The 16,025-nt window shown below is 43.9% G+C and overlaps 2 protein-coding genes across 16 annotated transcripts in view; both read left to right on the forward strand.

Annotated features, from left to right (window-relative positions):
* LOC138792403 (protein mono-ADP-ribosyltransferase PARP4-like) overlaps nucleotides 1–16,025 on the forward strand; it is a 226,246-nt gene that overhangs the window by 109,588 nt on the left and 100,633 nt on the right. The gene's annotated exons all lie outside the window — the stretch shown is intronic.
* Nucleotides 1–16,025, forward strand: part of LOC138792406 (protein mono-ADP-ribosyltransferase PARP4-like) — a 41,690-nt gene that overhangs the window by 17,431 nt on the left and 8,234 nt on the right. For 2 of the 3 annotated variants that reach the window (XM_069969792.1, XM_069969793.1), the window contains 6 exons: nucleotides 1,087–1,140; nucleotides 5,369–5,401; nucleotides 9,277–9,315; nucleotides 11,905–11,955; nucleotides 14,256–14,306; nucleotides 14,395–14,497. In XM_069969792.1, the coding sequence (XP_069825893.1) occupies nucleotides 1,087–1,140; nucleotides 5,369–5,401; nucleotides 9,277–9,315; nucleotides 11,905–11,955; nucleotides 14,256–14,306; nucleotides 14,395–14,497 (331 nt within the window). The remainder of the gene's footprint in view (nucleotides 1–1,086; nucleotides 1,141–5,368; nucleotides 5,402–9,276; nucleotides 9,316–11,904; nucleotides 11,956–14,255; nucleotides 14,307–14,394; nucleotides 14,498–16,025) is intronic. The other variant, XM_069969795.1, reaches the window with a different exon arrangement.

A 16,025-nucleotide genomic window follows, 5' to 3' on the forward strand; every position in this document is an offset into this window, starting at 1 on the left:
TCCCAGTATCCTGTATGTCAGTGTGTAATGGAAGCCACATAGCTTTCCCAGCATCCTGTATGTCAGTGTAATGGAGGTCACCCAGCTCTCCCAGTATCCTGTATGTCAGTGTGTAATGGAGGTCATCCAGCTCTCCCAGCATCCTGTATGTCAGTGTGATGGAGGTCACCCAGCTCTCCCAGCATCCTGTATGTCAGTGTGATGGAGGTCACACAGCTTTCCCAGCATCCTGTATGTCAGTGTGATGGAGGTCACACAGCTTTCCCAGCATCCTGTATGTCAGTGTGATGGAGGTCACACAGCTTTCCCAGCATCCTGTATGTCAGTGTAATGGAGGTCACCAAGCTCTCCCAGCATCCTGTATGTCAGTGTAATAGAGGTCACACCTTGCAGACTTTACTGCACCCAGCAGCAGAATTACTATAGTTCAGGAGCCTATAGGAGGGAAAAGGGAAGGAAGTTGCTGATAAGTGTGGAGGCTGAGATGTCTGTCTGGCAGGTTCTGAAGAGACGAATTGTAGCTGCAAGAAATCATCATGGCGGTCCGGTTGGAGAGGAAAAGGAAAATGGCGCCTCAGATCAAAGAGAACGTCACCTGTGAGTCCCTGTATGATGATTTTGTATTTGGTTGAACATTATCTCTTAGGGGTGCAACACCGATCTATGCCATAATACACACACTGCTTCTTCCTTATAACCCGAATCCTGATAAAAGCCCCCCTTCCTTTTCCAGGGCTGAATTGAGTGAGGTTGGGGGGTGGGGGTGGGGGGCGCTTTTATCAATATTCGCCCTGTTGCCAAAATGATCTAGAAACTGCCCTGACTAGAAGGCTGCAGAACAGAAGGGATTTGAGTAACAGACTGTGGTCTTTTTACTGTCACCCTACTTTTCATGCAGCTCCCCAACTTGATCCTGGTATCACTGAAAGCAGGCTATTTTATGACACCATGAGATATTGTATGATGCATATGTGATGCAGAATAGTGTGCTGCCTATATAGCTCTTGTATAGAATTCAGGTTATTACGTTTACACTGGATTCTTATAGACCTGTAAGACAATCATTTACATATCTGTATTTTCTAGGATGCACAATCCAGGATTTTACAACAACAAGGACATCAGCTGATCAGTCGACGGGTAACTTATTTATGGCTCTACTATGGCACCACTATGCATCTCTTAAGAAATATTAAAGCTTTTAGTATGTTTCAATTTAAGTAAAGGTTTTTTTTAGGTAAACCTAGTTTAAAATAATTTTTTGGTGATGTTTTTTCTGTTTTTCCATTTTACTAGCTATTTTAAAACATAATCCTAATCTTGCAAATTGGGCGCCTGCGGGGGCATGGGGGGGTTGCAGGGCCATTTTGTGGCCCCCCCTCCCCTGTTGGCGTTTGCTTTGCGGGGTTGGCAGTCGCTAACAGACACAGTGTTGTTTTAGTGTAGGGACTCATGTGGGCCAGAGCAGGGGCGTAGCTAATGACTCCTGGGCCCCCTCCTTTCACGACCAAGTGATGCTATTCGTATATATATATATATATATATATATATATATATAGTGACAATATGGGGGTTACTCACTTGCTGGGATCGCCATCTCCTGGGTCTGAGACGGTTGGCACATCACAAATTGCAGTCCAGTCAGTGCTGTATGCTTTATACTGACCTCAGTCAGCTTTATTTATCCGTTCAAATAACACAAGACATAGGCAACACTGCCAATAAAATAAAACCTAGGCCGTCTAGCCACTGACTAACACCACAGCTTCCCTAGCTGTCACTTATGAGCCTAATGCTCAATATCACCAGCTCCACTGGTCTTACCCAGACTTCTTGTCTGCAGCTCCCACAGGCCTAGCACTGCCTGTGTTCTCCCACCCTGGGAGTCTTCACCTGGGAAGCTTTGGAGTCTCTAATAGAGCTCCACCAGGTGGTTTCAGAGCCTCATTAGCTCTTGGACTGGAGTGGAGTATCTGGACCAGGAGCTCCACCTGAACTCCAATTCACACTCCAGAGGCATAGAACTGCCTCTTACAGCCCCACCATGCCACAATATATATATATATATATATATATATATATGCATACACATACACACACCAAGACAGATATTACCAATAACACCAGCATATAGGAAGAGGAAATATTATCACCATACATATTACCGCCATACTGTAACTGACCAAATCCTGTATACTAAGACCAATAAAACAGAGTACCAAATAGCAAGTACCAAATAATTTTACCACATACTGACTAACACCACCGCTGCTACTGACTAACACCACCACTGCTACTGACTAAATACCACCACATACTGACTAACACCTCTGCTGCTACTGAATAACACCACCACATACTGACTAACACCACCACATACTGACTAACACCGCCACATACTGACTAACAACAACGCTGCTACTAACACCACCACATACTGACTAACAACACCGCTGCTACTGACTAATACCACCACATACTGACTAACACCACCGCTGCTACTGACTATTACCACCACATACTAACACCACCGCTGCTACTGAGTAATGCCACCACATACTGACTAACACCACCGCTGCTACTAATACCACCGCATACTGACTATAACCACTGCTGCTACTGACTAACACCACTGCTGCTACTGAATAACATCCACTGTACACGTATCACCGCATCCAGTCATATAGAGGTGGACGCAGCTCCACACAGTTCTGTACACCATATATATCACAGTGCAATTACATCAGGTGACTCACAGAGGGCGTCTTCTCTGATTGGAGTTCTTCCCTTTTCATCTTCTTCTCCATCCGTCCTGGGCCATCATAAGAACTTCTCCGAGCCACGAATCCACAGAATCTGCCAGACAGACATATTAGGCTCCTCATTCTGGCACCATCCTCATCTTTCTACACACTGCACATTTGTATTGGCCCCTTTATGCCCTCATTTAGTGGGTAGGCTGACTCTATGTGACCCCCTCATAGTGTATGCCCTATATGTAGCCTCCTTATAGATGGTCCCCCTCTATTTATCCCCCCCTTATAGTATATTCCCCCTATTATGTAGCCTCCTTATTGATGCCCCCCTGTGTATCCCCCCTTATAGATGGCTCCCTCTCCCCCATGTTGCCCCCCTTATAGATGGCCCCTCTCCCGCCCTTATAGATAGCCCCCTCTCCCCCCCTTATAGATGGCCCCCCTCTCCCACCCTCCTATAGATGGCCCCCCTCTCCCACCCTCCTATAGATGGCCCCTCCCCCCTTATAGATGGCCCCCTCTGCTATAGATGGCCCCTCCCCCCCTTATAGATGGCCCCCTCCTATAGATGGTCCCCTCTCCCCCCTCCTATAGATGGTCCCCTCTCCCCCCTCCTTATATAGATGGTTCCCTCTCCCCCGCCCTTATAGATTGTCCCCTCTCCCCCCTTATAGATGGTCCCCTTACCCCCCCCCCCCCCTTATAGATGGTCCCCTTCCCCCCCTTATAGATGGTCCCCTCTCACCCCAATTATAGATGGTCCCCTCTCTCCCCCCCTTTATAGATTGCCCCCTCTCCCCCTCCCTCCTATAGATGGTCCCCTCTCCCCCCCCCCCTCTTATAGTTGGTCCCCTCTCACCCCCCCTCTTATAGATGGCCCCCTCCCTCCTATAGATGGTCCCCTTCCCCCCCTTATAGATGGTCTCCTCTCACCCCCCCCCCCCCTTATAGATGGTCCCCTCTCTTGCCCCCTTTATAGATGGCCACCTCTCTCCCCCCCTTTATAAATGGCCCCCTCTCCCCCTCCCTCCTATAGATAGCTCCCTCTTTCCTTCATGAAAACAAATTTAAAAAATTAAAAAAACACACACAACTCACCTAACAATGCACTCCCCTGGCGATCCTCTCTTTCTTCAGCCTCCATCTGCCCCCAGATCATGTGCTGTTGCTGGGGGTGTCGCGTCCTATCCCCGGCAGCGCACGCATCAGAGTGTTCCCTGTGCACCAAGGCTGGGACCTCCAGCACAGGGAGCGTCTCTAATGTGCACTCCCTGTGCCGGAGGTAACAGGGGCACAGGGAACTCTATGATGCGCGCGCTGCCGGGGATAGGACGCGACACCCCCGGCAGCAGCGCATGATCCGGGGGCAGACAAAGTTGGCCTCTTGTGACAGCAAGCAAAACAATGCTTGCGGTAACAAGAGTGATTGATGAGGGGGGGGGGCCTCAGGGGCCCCGCGGGCCCCCCCTTGTGGCGCTGCGACCCTGGTAGTTACGCCACTGGGCCTGAGGACCTGCACATGGTACATAAGGCAATATGGTTTGATCAAATTATATACCAACATTCTGGCGTTGGTTTTTAAATGTAGCCGAGAGGCATTATTGCAAGCTATGGGTGTGATGTGCAGCTAAGGGTGTTCTTTCTAGGTTGTATATAACAAGGAGGCATAATAGGGGCCCATACACATATCTGTGCTGGGGCAGAACAGCTCAGTGATTGGCTGAGTGGGCCGTCAGTGAGCAGGGACCTGGAGACATAAGCAGGAGCACAGCTGGGTAAGCATTTGCTGTTTATTATTTTTACCAGCACGGCAGCTTAGCAGCAAATGCTTACCCGGCCACGCTCCTGCTCGAGTCTCCTGGTGCCTGCTCACTGACGGCCCACTCACTAAGCGAATCACTGAGCTATAACGGTACAGAGTATCTCAGAGGATTTACACGAAATCTTCAAATTTGTTATGTGTGAACACACCCTAAAGCTCAAAATCAGCTTTTTGAGAAAATACTCATTACTTAAAGGGGTTAGCCACTTTATAGTAAAATAGGTCAGTAGAAAGTTTCAGTAGGTGTACTCAATGTATATACTGACAGCTGCTCCCTGTGTACCTCATAGAGCTAAAATCAGACTCCCCTTCACCAGGCTGGACTGCCCTGCTCTGTTTTGTTTCAGTTCATAAAATGGCCAACATGAAGGAGCATGTGACCAGGCCCTGTCTACTGTGTCCTCCATAGACATATACAGGCTCAGTGGTGGACACTGGGGGGCGGGGCATGGTCACATGCTCCTCCATGTCAGCCATCTTATGGACCAAAACACAACAGAGCAGGACAGCACAGCCTGGAGGAGGGGAGTCTGATATTAGCTCTATGAGGTACACAGGGAGCTGCTGTCAGTATATACAGTGAGTACACCTACTTATACTGTACACTGAGCAATTTAACTATAAAGTGGCCAACCCCTTTAAGTTCTAATGCAATTTGCCTTGTTAGCCAAATTACAATAAATTAGTCAACTTCTATGGATTTACTTTGTTGTCTCCAAAAAGAAATTACACAGAATTATTGTATATATGCCTATAATGCAATGATTTATATATATGTATATTTTTCTAGAGCGAAAGATGTTTGGAGTCAACAGAACGTGAGGTAATTTACTTTAGATTCCCAGTGGTTCTGGGGTTTAACCAATTAAGCCTAAAGCGTACCTGTCATCAAGTGTCTTTACAAAGTACATGCAGGCATGCATGGGCAGTGTCTGTAATCCCTAATAGAACCTTTTTTATTTTTTAAATCTTTTGCCTTGACAGCAATAAGCCCCATGCCTCTCCTCACCTTATTTATAGTTTTTGTAAACTCTGTGGGTTTTTATAGGAAGTGATGTATTCTGCCCTCACAGCCTGGCAACTTTGGGCAGTAGAGGAGGAAGTGATGTAATCTGCCCTTACAGCCTGCCAAGGAAGGGCAGTAGAGGAGTATGTGATGTCATCTGCCCTTACAGCCTGCCAAGTATGGGGAATAGGGCAGATGACATCACTTCCTCTTCTACTCCCCATACTTGGCAGGCAGTGAGGGCAAATGACATCACTTCCTTATCCACTGCCCTTCCTTGGCAGGCTGTTAGGGCAGATGACATCACTTCCTCTTCTAACAGCCTGCCAAGGAAGGGCAGTGGATAAGGAAGTGATGTCATTTGCCCTCACTGCCTGCCAAGTATGGGGAGTAGAAGAGGAAGTGATGTCATCTGCCCTAACAGCCTGCCAAGGAAGGACAGTGGAGGAGGAAGTGATGTCATTTGCCCTCACAGCCTGCCAAAAATGGGGAGTAGAAGAGGAAGTAATGTTGTCTGCTCTTACAGCCTGCCAAGAAAGGGCAGTGGAGGAGGAAGTGATGTCATATGCCCTCACAGCCTGCCAAGTTTCCTTCATTCTTCATGATCTAATTCTGTTTCAGTAAAGCAAATTATCATCTAAAACAATAAAACAGCCTTATCCCCAGGAATGTACCATAACCACTGAAAGCATAACTACTACTCCCATAATGACAAAAATATCAGGGCATAATAGAAGCTGTAGTTGTTTAACAGCCCCAGACTGTGATACATTATTTCATACCTCCCAAATACCTCATATCCACGTCACCTATTACCATTATACTACTATACAAGATGCTGGGAAAGCTGGGTGACCGCCATTATACTGACTGCTATACATGATGCTAGGAAAGCTGGGTGACCTTCATTATACTACTATACAAGATGCTGGGAACGCTGGGTGACCTCCATTATACTGACTACTATACAAGATGGTAGGAAAGCTTGGTGACCTAATTATACAAGATGCTAGGAAAGCTGGGTGACCTCAATTATACATGATGCTAGGAAAGCTGGGTGACCTTCAATATACTACTATACAAGATGCTGGGAAAGCTGGGTGACCACCATTATACTGACTACTATACAAGATGCTGGGAAAGCTGGGTGACCTCCATTATACTGACTATGAGATACTGGAAAAGCTGGGTGACCTCCATTATACTGACTATGAGATACTGGGAAAGCTGGGTGACCTCCATTATACTGACTATGAGATACTGGGAAAGCTGGGTGACCTCCATTATACTCACTTCAATAGATGATGCTGGAAAGCTGGGTGACCTCCATTATACTCACTTCAATAGATGATGCTGGAAAGCTGGGTGATCTAATAGTCAGTGATAGAGTTACTTTACCTCCCGCGGGTGGCATAGGGGGCGGGGCCTATCAACAGGGGGCGGGGCTTGCCGGGAGACACCGGGATCGGCCGTGGGTAAAATCTTGTAAGTGTGCCTCCTGCCCTGGACCATTCCTCCCCCACCCTATAAACCCATTACCTACATCTGTAGTGGGGCCCGTGCTCCCTGGCCTCCAGCAGCTCTGCCCGGGGAGACACTTGTCGGCCAGATACCTCTGCAGCCTCAGTGCCTCCTCAGCTCCCCCACAGACAGGGCCGGCAGCAGCAGCACATGTACTGCGGTGACCGGGTCACACAGGAAGCAACTACAGCCCAGGCACCGCAGCACACTGTCTCCTCCATCCACATCACACCAGCCCCCGCACTGCCACACGGTACACAAAGCGACAGTTACAGCTCCTTCACTCTGCTGCTCCGCACCAGATCCCACAGAATTTTGAATCACCCCGCCCTCCCGCGTACCCCCTCAGCCTGCGCCGGCCGCAGGTTGAGAAACCTTGCTCTAGAGTATATGAGGGGCCTCCATGTGACTCCCAACTTCTGTCAAAAAGCCCGCAACTGTGGTGAAGAAGGAGCTAGCCCATCAGCAGTGCGGCGGGACCGGCTGGGGAGAGGTGCGCAGCAGCGGGACACATGGGGGCTGTACCGGGACGGCGGGACATGACCCCAAAATCGGGACCGTCCCGCCGGAACCGGGGCAGTTGGGAGGTATGATTATTTACATATGGATATTACTGAGTTGTGCTCCTGACTACTGCACTACAGCTGTTGTGGCATCATAGAACTAATATTGCTGCTTGCATAAAAGTAAAATATCCACTCATCACTATAATAAAATAGAAACTTTGCCAACGTGTTTCTGTCAAACAAGACCATTCCTGCACAGCTTACACTGACACATTAGCCATGCCAGAAGGATAATCACATAACAAGAAGTTGCTCACAGCTTGAAAATAGTGTCTGGGACTGCACAGGTCACTTCCTGTGTTTGGTCTCTTTGTTTGAAAAGAAAAAAGAACAAATATTGGCCGGAGGGAACATGGAGAACAGTTTAAGAAAAGGGGAGACACCTAGTGGCCGTATGTTTATGGTTAATGAAAAAAATATTTTTAAATATATACATATGTATATTACAAAGCTATTTGCGATCGAAACCCCTATTCTTTTATTAACAAAAAAAATGGTGACAGTGCCACTTTAACCTTTTTATAATAAAAACTACAGCAAGTCCTTACTTGCTATCAGCGAATGGAAATACCTTCAGAGGCTGTTAGGTGTTGGTCAGGCTGCCTGCATGACCACAATAAATGTTGTTCTGTGCCCGCCATAAAGGTTAAGTAGACAGGCGCTTTTTCTGCATGAAGAGATTTTCTTGCCTCTCCTCTATGATTTGACGTCAGTTAGCCAGACCTTCCTCCAGGAAGGAACAACCAAGCCAAGGAATGTCTCCAGCCAAGGAAAGAACCCAAGCAATGTGTCCATCCACATACAGCTGTTTCGGGGTGTTTGCCCCTCATCAGTGTGGAGTAGGATTCTGGCTAGTGGGAGCAATGCCTAGTAAGTGCATGCAAAAGGGCGCTGGTTGACCTCAGGGAGATCAACCAAAACACAGCAGAGACACCATCACGTGTCTCGACGTCAGTGTATTCTAGGACATTGCCCCCTGGGAAATCAAATATGCAAAAGAACACTGCAGAGACACCATCACATGTCTCAACGGCCGTGAGCTAGCCAGAACTTCCTCCGGGAAGGAACAACCAAGCCAAGGAATGTCTGCAGTCAAGGAAACAACCCAAGCAAGGTATCCATCCACAGACAGCTGTTTCGGGGTGTTTGTCCCTCATCAGTGGAGTAGGATTCTGGCTAGTGGGAGCAATGCCTAGTAAGTGCATGCAAAAGGACGCTTGACCTCAGGGAGCCTCTACAGGGATTTGTTTTATGGGGAAAAAAAAATTATGGATTCAAAGGAACTGCCGTGCTGTTCAGTTAGGTGTTTCGAGGCACTTTGTTTCAGAAATCCTTTGGATGTGTTATATCTATGTCCATTAATTATCTTGTGAAGAGGTTGTTTGGTGCGTCCTTCGTACTGTACACCACCGTATTGTACACCAAGTATACAACATATGATGTAGATCAATTGAGATATTGTTTAATGAGAAATATAGAGCCCGTAATGTTAGAGGAGGTTGTGCCATGGGCTATGTTTTTACAACAGAGGCATGTAGATTTTTTGCATTTGTACATGCCATTTATTCGTGTAGTATTAATTGGATCTTTTTTTATTTTTTGCAGGTTTCTTACACTGCTAGGCGTAAGGGCTTTTTCCGGTCGGTAAGTAAATTTTGGTTTATTGGGAATTGATTTTTTCAAAAACACATTGGATTGTAATATGCACCAGTATTTTTCTAATAAGCGAGTTGCGGTCATTATATCCCCTTATAAAATTAAGTTTCATGTCCTGTGATTTATCTGTTTGTTCCTTTTTTGGTTTTAATAGGTCCTTTTGTTGGAAATGGGAGGTTTTCCTTGCTGCTTCGTTATCAATCTCTTAGGGTACCCCTTCTCTAAAAATCTCTGTAAACGGATTTTAACTTGTGTATTAAAATCATCACCACGTGTGCAGTTCTTTCTTATTTGGTAAAATTGACTGAAGGGTTTATTTTGGATCCACTTTCTATCGTGTCGACTTTTAAAATCTAAAAAACTATTTGAATCCACTGCCTTAAAATTGGTTTTGGTAAAAATCTTTCCATCCTCTTGACCAATTACGAGGTGTAAAAACACTATATTTGTGAATTCAACTGTAGATGTAAAACCAAGCCTAATCATTAAAATTCAAATGAGAGATAAAATTATTAATAGATATTAGGTCCCTCTTCCAAATAAAAAACAAATCATCGATGTAGCTGCGGTAGTGTATAATGTGTTCTCTGATCCAGGGGGAATCCGCAATGTAAAGGGACTTGAATCACCCCATGAATAAATTTGCATAAATGGGTACGGCCTGAGTCCCCATCGCGGTCCCCCTGGTCTGTCTATACAGTACATCCATGCTCTTTGTTTAAAAATTCTACTTGGTTATCGTAAAGATGACAACTATAAAGGAGCGTCAGTCAGTGCTTCTAATGTCAGTGCTTCTAATCTTTTCTCATGTGAAATGTTGGAGTAAAGTGAACTCACAACTAGTGTTAAGAATAAGTAGTCGTCGTGCCATGGAATATCTAGGAGTTCTCTAATAAGAGTGCTAGAATCCTTGAGGTAGGAAGGTAATCGAATTACTAAGTCTTGTAGGCAAAGATCCACATAATGAGAGAGGTTGGAAGTAAGACTTCCTATCCAAGATATAATGGATCTGCCCGGTGGATTCTCTTGATTCTTGTTGAATTTGGGCAGATGGTAAAAAAAGGGGGTCCTCGGATCACAAATAGTTAAAAAGTTTTTTTCTTGTGTTTTTTTTTTTTTTTTTTTTGATCCTAGAGGGTCTTAACAAATGCATCTAGAATGCATAAGAACAGCTGCATCTCTCCTTTCGACCATCAGTTGTCCCTATAACCCCATTGTTTTCACTTCGTATTCCTATTGCATCATATTGTATGTATTTTTATACATTTTGTTGCCTTTTTCTATTCAATATTAGCGGAGTAACGTTTCATCTTACATACATGATGTTTTGCTTTCAAATGCCAGTCCACTTCACATCCTCGGTACTCAGCTTATTAATCTTTCGCCAAGTCCATTTCAAAATAGGCCAATATTCAGCCACCTACGTTACTCAGCTTAGTAAATAGTGCGTAGACACACTTACAGTGCCGTTTGGCGCTCTCACACAGGACCTTTCAGACTACCACTCCGCACCACCTCAATTCTCCAACTGAGTCCAGACGGCTCTGATGGTGGTTATAGGCCAATATTCAGCCACCTACGTTACGCAGGTTAGTGAATAGCGCAAAGATATGCTTACGGCCCAGTTTTGGAGCTTCTACACAAGACCTTACAGACTACCACTCTGCGCCACCTCGCTTCTGCAATTGAGTCCGGACGGCTCCGATGGTGGTTATAGTCTCCCATATAGATTCTTACAAGTAAGATGGTATTTTTGATGTGCGCACATTCTTTTAATACCTATTGCGTACACGCACTTAATAATATATATATTATCACGATCAAGTATCGAGCACTTTTTTAAATAAATCTTTTATGAATTTTCATAAGAACTATTTATGTTTTTATTCATTTTTTATGTGGCTAGTATACGTTAGATAGATTCCTTATGTCAAGATATTATTTATTTGTTTATTTATTAGTTTGTTTTTAATGCATGTGTTTGTTCCTTGTGACCTCTGAGGTCTTTGACCCGAAAGTCCTCTCAGACCACTCCATGTATGAGTCTTTATAAGTGTGTATTGTCCCTTTGCTTTTTATGCTTGAGAAAGGCCTGAGTTGTATATATTAGGCCGAAATGCGTTGCATTAATAAAAAGAAGGATTCCTATTTCTGGCCATTGACCATCTTTGACCATCACTGTACATCTGCGCTGATCCAGCTTGTTGGGGTTTTTCCTCGGTCCAGTGATCCTACCAGTTCACGCTGCTATATGCTTTCCTCAGACCCGATGTGGTGCATCCCCTAGGAACTGCTGCGACGTACCTTCTTACATGTCTACCATAGAGTTGTGCCTATCTTTTGCACAACTCGACCCGGTGAGTGCACACTAGCAGCCTGACCAGACACCTCTGATACCTGACCTATTGCACTAGGAAGCGCCCCTCTGCTTTACTCTTTTCACTGTGAGATATGATGCATATGTGATGCAGAATAGTTTGCAGCCTATATAACTCTTGTGTAGAATTCAGGTTATTACATTTACACTGGATTCTTATAGAACTGTAAGACAATCATTTACATATTTGTATTTTCTAGGATGCGGAATCCAGGAGATATTACAGACCATGTAATCTGATCTCTCCACGGGTAACTTATGGTTCCACCATTATGCATCTGTTGAGAAATATTAAAGCACGTAGTATGTTTCAATTTAAGTAAAGTTTTTAAAGGTAAACCTATTTTTAAATATTTTTTGGGTGATGCTTTTTCTAGTTTTTCATTTTACTATCTATTTTACAACATAATCCTAATCTTGCAAATTTAATTCTGGCCACTAGGCGTAAACTGACAGTTCCTGTTCTGTAATGATCACTTTTTAGCAGTCTTCTCACTATCATCACCAGCAAGATTACAATGAAATTATATAGATAGGATGGGATCAGGCCATTCACAATATGTAGGGGGTCAGATCTCAGCATGCCCCCCCCCTTTACACTGACAACTGCAAAGGTCACAGAGCATGCCTGCAAAACTCTCTTATAGAAAAGAAAAGCATTACTCTGTTGTGTCTATGTACACTGCATATCTTTATTTGCTCTATAGCAGACAAGTTGGCTGCCACCATAATAATCCACTAAAACGAAATAAAACATTTACAATCAGAAAATAGAAAAAATATGACATATTTCATATATATCTGGCTTATATGTGGCTCTATGAAGAAAAAATCTAGGTGATACTTTCCATATAATTCTATCCTTAGGCTACGTTCACACAATGTAAAAATAAGTGCAAAACAATGACTGTTATTGACGGTCAAGTTCATTTGTGAACATAGCCTTAAAGGGGTTATCTTGTGAAGCCAACCCGATATCCAGCTGATCTCTATGGCATTCACACATAGTATTTTAATCAAGAGGAACAAGGAGGGGTTGAAAAATACAAAAAAGATGCAAATCTGTCCATTATAGTTTTTCTCTGTCGGCTCCACTCCTTGCTATGACCAAAAATACTGAGTAAAATACTGTGTGTGAACATGGCCTCAGTGTCTGAAGAAGGAGACAGTTTTATTTACACCAATGCCTTGGAATGCTGTCTCCTTCTTAAGAATTTGAAGTACACATACTTTTGGGCCAGTCTGGTGAGGCTTGCATGTACTAAGGACTGTATTTCACGGCCCGATCACTTTAGTAAACTAGCTCCGATCTGCTAGATCAGCGCTAATTTTACTGAGCCTATTACGCTGCTCAATTATCGTGCAGCAAGGGCTGCACAGACATTGTTAGCGATGTCCGTGCAGCCCTTGACGTATATAGTAAATAATAAACTGTATACCTTACCTCTCCACTCTCCCCGCAGCTGCTGGCACAACTTCAGAGCCAGTCTGTGAAGTGAAAGGCTGCTCTGTCAGCCACAGCGACTGTTCCAGGCAGTGATTGGCTGAGCAGCCTGTCACTTTAGAGAGCAGTTGTATCGGCGGCTGCGTGGAAAACCCAGGAGGGGAGCATGGAGAGGTAAGCTGCACAGTTTATTTTCTTTACAGATTCATCAGCCATCGGACATGCATCGCTATTACACATAGCGATATGCGCCCGGTGGCCGATGATTTTAAGTCTGGACCAAAAGACACGATCAGCTGATGATCTTGTCTTTATTACATGGAGATATCTGCTGAATTATCCTGATTCAGCAGATTATCGCTCTGTGTTAAAGGGCTTTATGTCGCTTGCTCTTAGTGCTGCTGACCTTGTGACATTAGCCTCCGCTTCTATCTTTTCTAAAGGGCTTTTTACACGGGCCAATTATAATGCAATACACTCCTTAATAATTTAAAATCCAATTTTCTGGTGAAAAGTGCGGCAACGATCAAACGACAAATGAAAAAAACATCTGTATGTTGTTGATCACATCGTTTGAGCTGACCTCAAAACCATTGTTAATCTTTCACAAGTCTTTCAGTGTAAACACTCAACGTGCGATTTATCTTTTTACCTAGATGCCATTTAGAAGAAAATGTTATTGCATGTCATTCGCAAAACGAATGTGCAGTGTTCAGACAAGTGATTATTTGGAGAAATCCTGCCCTTGGGCATTCCTAATGATGAAGAGTCATCACAGGCCTAGGGCACTTGTTCTCTAGGCCACGCCAATTTGACACAGGGCTGCAAGTTTAAAAGTTGTTTTTTAGGAGAATACCTGCATCACCTGCCGAACGGACCCCAGGACAGATCTTGGAATAAAAGCAGCTGGAATTCCGTCCTCTCTCTCTCTTTCTTTCATCTATTCTAGACCAACATGAAAATGTTTTTTAATAACTGGTATAGCTCTGGATCATACCCCCCCCCCCCCTTTTTTTTTCTAATATCCACAAAATATTGGGGGAAGGTTGTGTGTAGTTTTTGACTATTTGTATCATTATAAAATGGTTGTATGTTTGTATTTTGCAGAAGAAACCTTCCGTGCCTTCTTGGTCATCTCTGTCATCTCTTCAAAGTCTGGTAATTTATTGAATGCGTGGTTTACTAATATATTGAAAATAAAAATCATGTTCAAAAGCTAACTTACTAGTTGTATTTTATGTTTCAGGAAGGGTATTGGCAGCTGAGCCCAGAACTCGGTACATTATTACACATCAATGTCCGGTACCTGACTGAAGATTATCTGGTTAAAAAAGGCATCAGATCTCTGGGTAGGTTACAGTGAACATTCAACCTGTTTCTATGCATGCTGTGTCTGATTAACGAAGTGTTGTTGGTATGAAAATCCTTTTCAGAGAAAACGACTTCAAAGTGCTTTTTAAAAGTGTTATTATCATTTGCAGTAACTTTTCACATGGCATCATATGCTGATCGCACTGGGTCTCACTCCTGAGACACTCTGCGATCCCAGCAGCAGGGAGAAGTGAGCTGCTGTAAATCAAATCCAATCCTTTGGAATGCACTAGGCATAACCCTCCCAACACCCCCCTTGCGTAACCTCCCCCCCTTATAAATAAATAACGACACATGACAACTGCGTTAAAACTTGTGGAATGTTGGCCACGGTGTTTATTTAAGATTACTCTTCTATTTTTCTTTTATTGTACTTTAACTATCTTTATTTCTCATAAATAGCATAAATAATAAATAACTTAAAACTGAACTTCAGAACAAATCAGTCCACCGACTAGGGTGACATCCCCAGAAAAATCGATTCTCTAAACAAACACCGTGACAGGATGTTAGGGAAGGAGGGCAGGAGAATTTGTTCTTCTTGCTTGCTCACGCCGACTGACAGAATCTTCAGGCCTTGACTTCTATTTGAAGCGCCGTCATCACGTGATCTGTTTCTTCACCAATCACCGACTTCTTTTACCTGTCTCTGTAGAGATACTGTTAATCTGCCTAGCGACAAACTACTACAGAATAAGGCTATGTTCACACAACGTTTTTTTCAGCTCCGTTTAAAATGACGTCCGTTACGTTGAGTCTAAAATAACAGACGTTTTTAGAAGCCTGGCATCCCCTTAGTGCAATGACCGGTGTTTGCACATTGTTTTAGTTTGGGGTTACGAATTGCCCTTTGGTTGTGGCTTAATTGAAAAATCCATTGAATTTAATAGTAAAAACGGAGAAAGAATGGTGACAAAAGAAGAACTGTGTGTGAACAACTAATAAAAAATGTCCGCTATTTGCAAAAAACGTCCGAGAATAATGTTCATGTTCATTATTTTGACGTCCGTTTTTCAATGCATTGTGTGCTTTGGATGTCCGTCTTCCCATTGACTCCAATGAAATGGCATTGTAGTCAGTTAAATTGCGGCAAAATTTTTTTTTAAAATAGCGAAATCGGACGTTTTCTTTCCATTATTGACGTTGTGTGAACATAGCCTAAAACTGGCAGGATTGTACTATTATGCCTGTAAGGGAGGGAGTCAGGACTAAACCCCTATCTGCTTAATGTAAACCCATCCTTACAAAACTAACCCTGACTACTCATTTAACCCTAACTAGGAGGGAGCCGAGGCAACCCCATGAGCCCCTTACCATGGGAATGCACTCGGCATAACCCTCCCGACACCCCCTTACTTAACCTCCACCCCTTATAAATAAATAACGACACATGACAACTGAGTTAAAACTTGTGGAATGTTGGCCATGGTGTTTATTTAAGATTACTCTTATAAACTCATTTTTCTTTTATTGTACTTTAACTATCTTTATTTCTCATAAATAGCA

Source organism: Dendropsophus ebraccatus, chromosome 5 (assembly GCF_027789765.1).
Source record: "Dendropsophus ebraccatus isolate aDenEbr1 chromosome 5, aDenEbr1.pat, whole genome shotgun sequence".
Classification (NCBI taxonomy): Eukaryota; Metazoa; Chordata; class Amphibia; order Anura; family Hylidae; genus Dendropsophus; species Dendropsophus ebraccatus.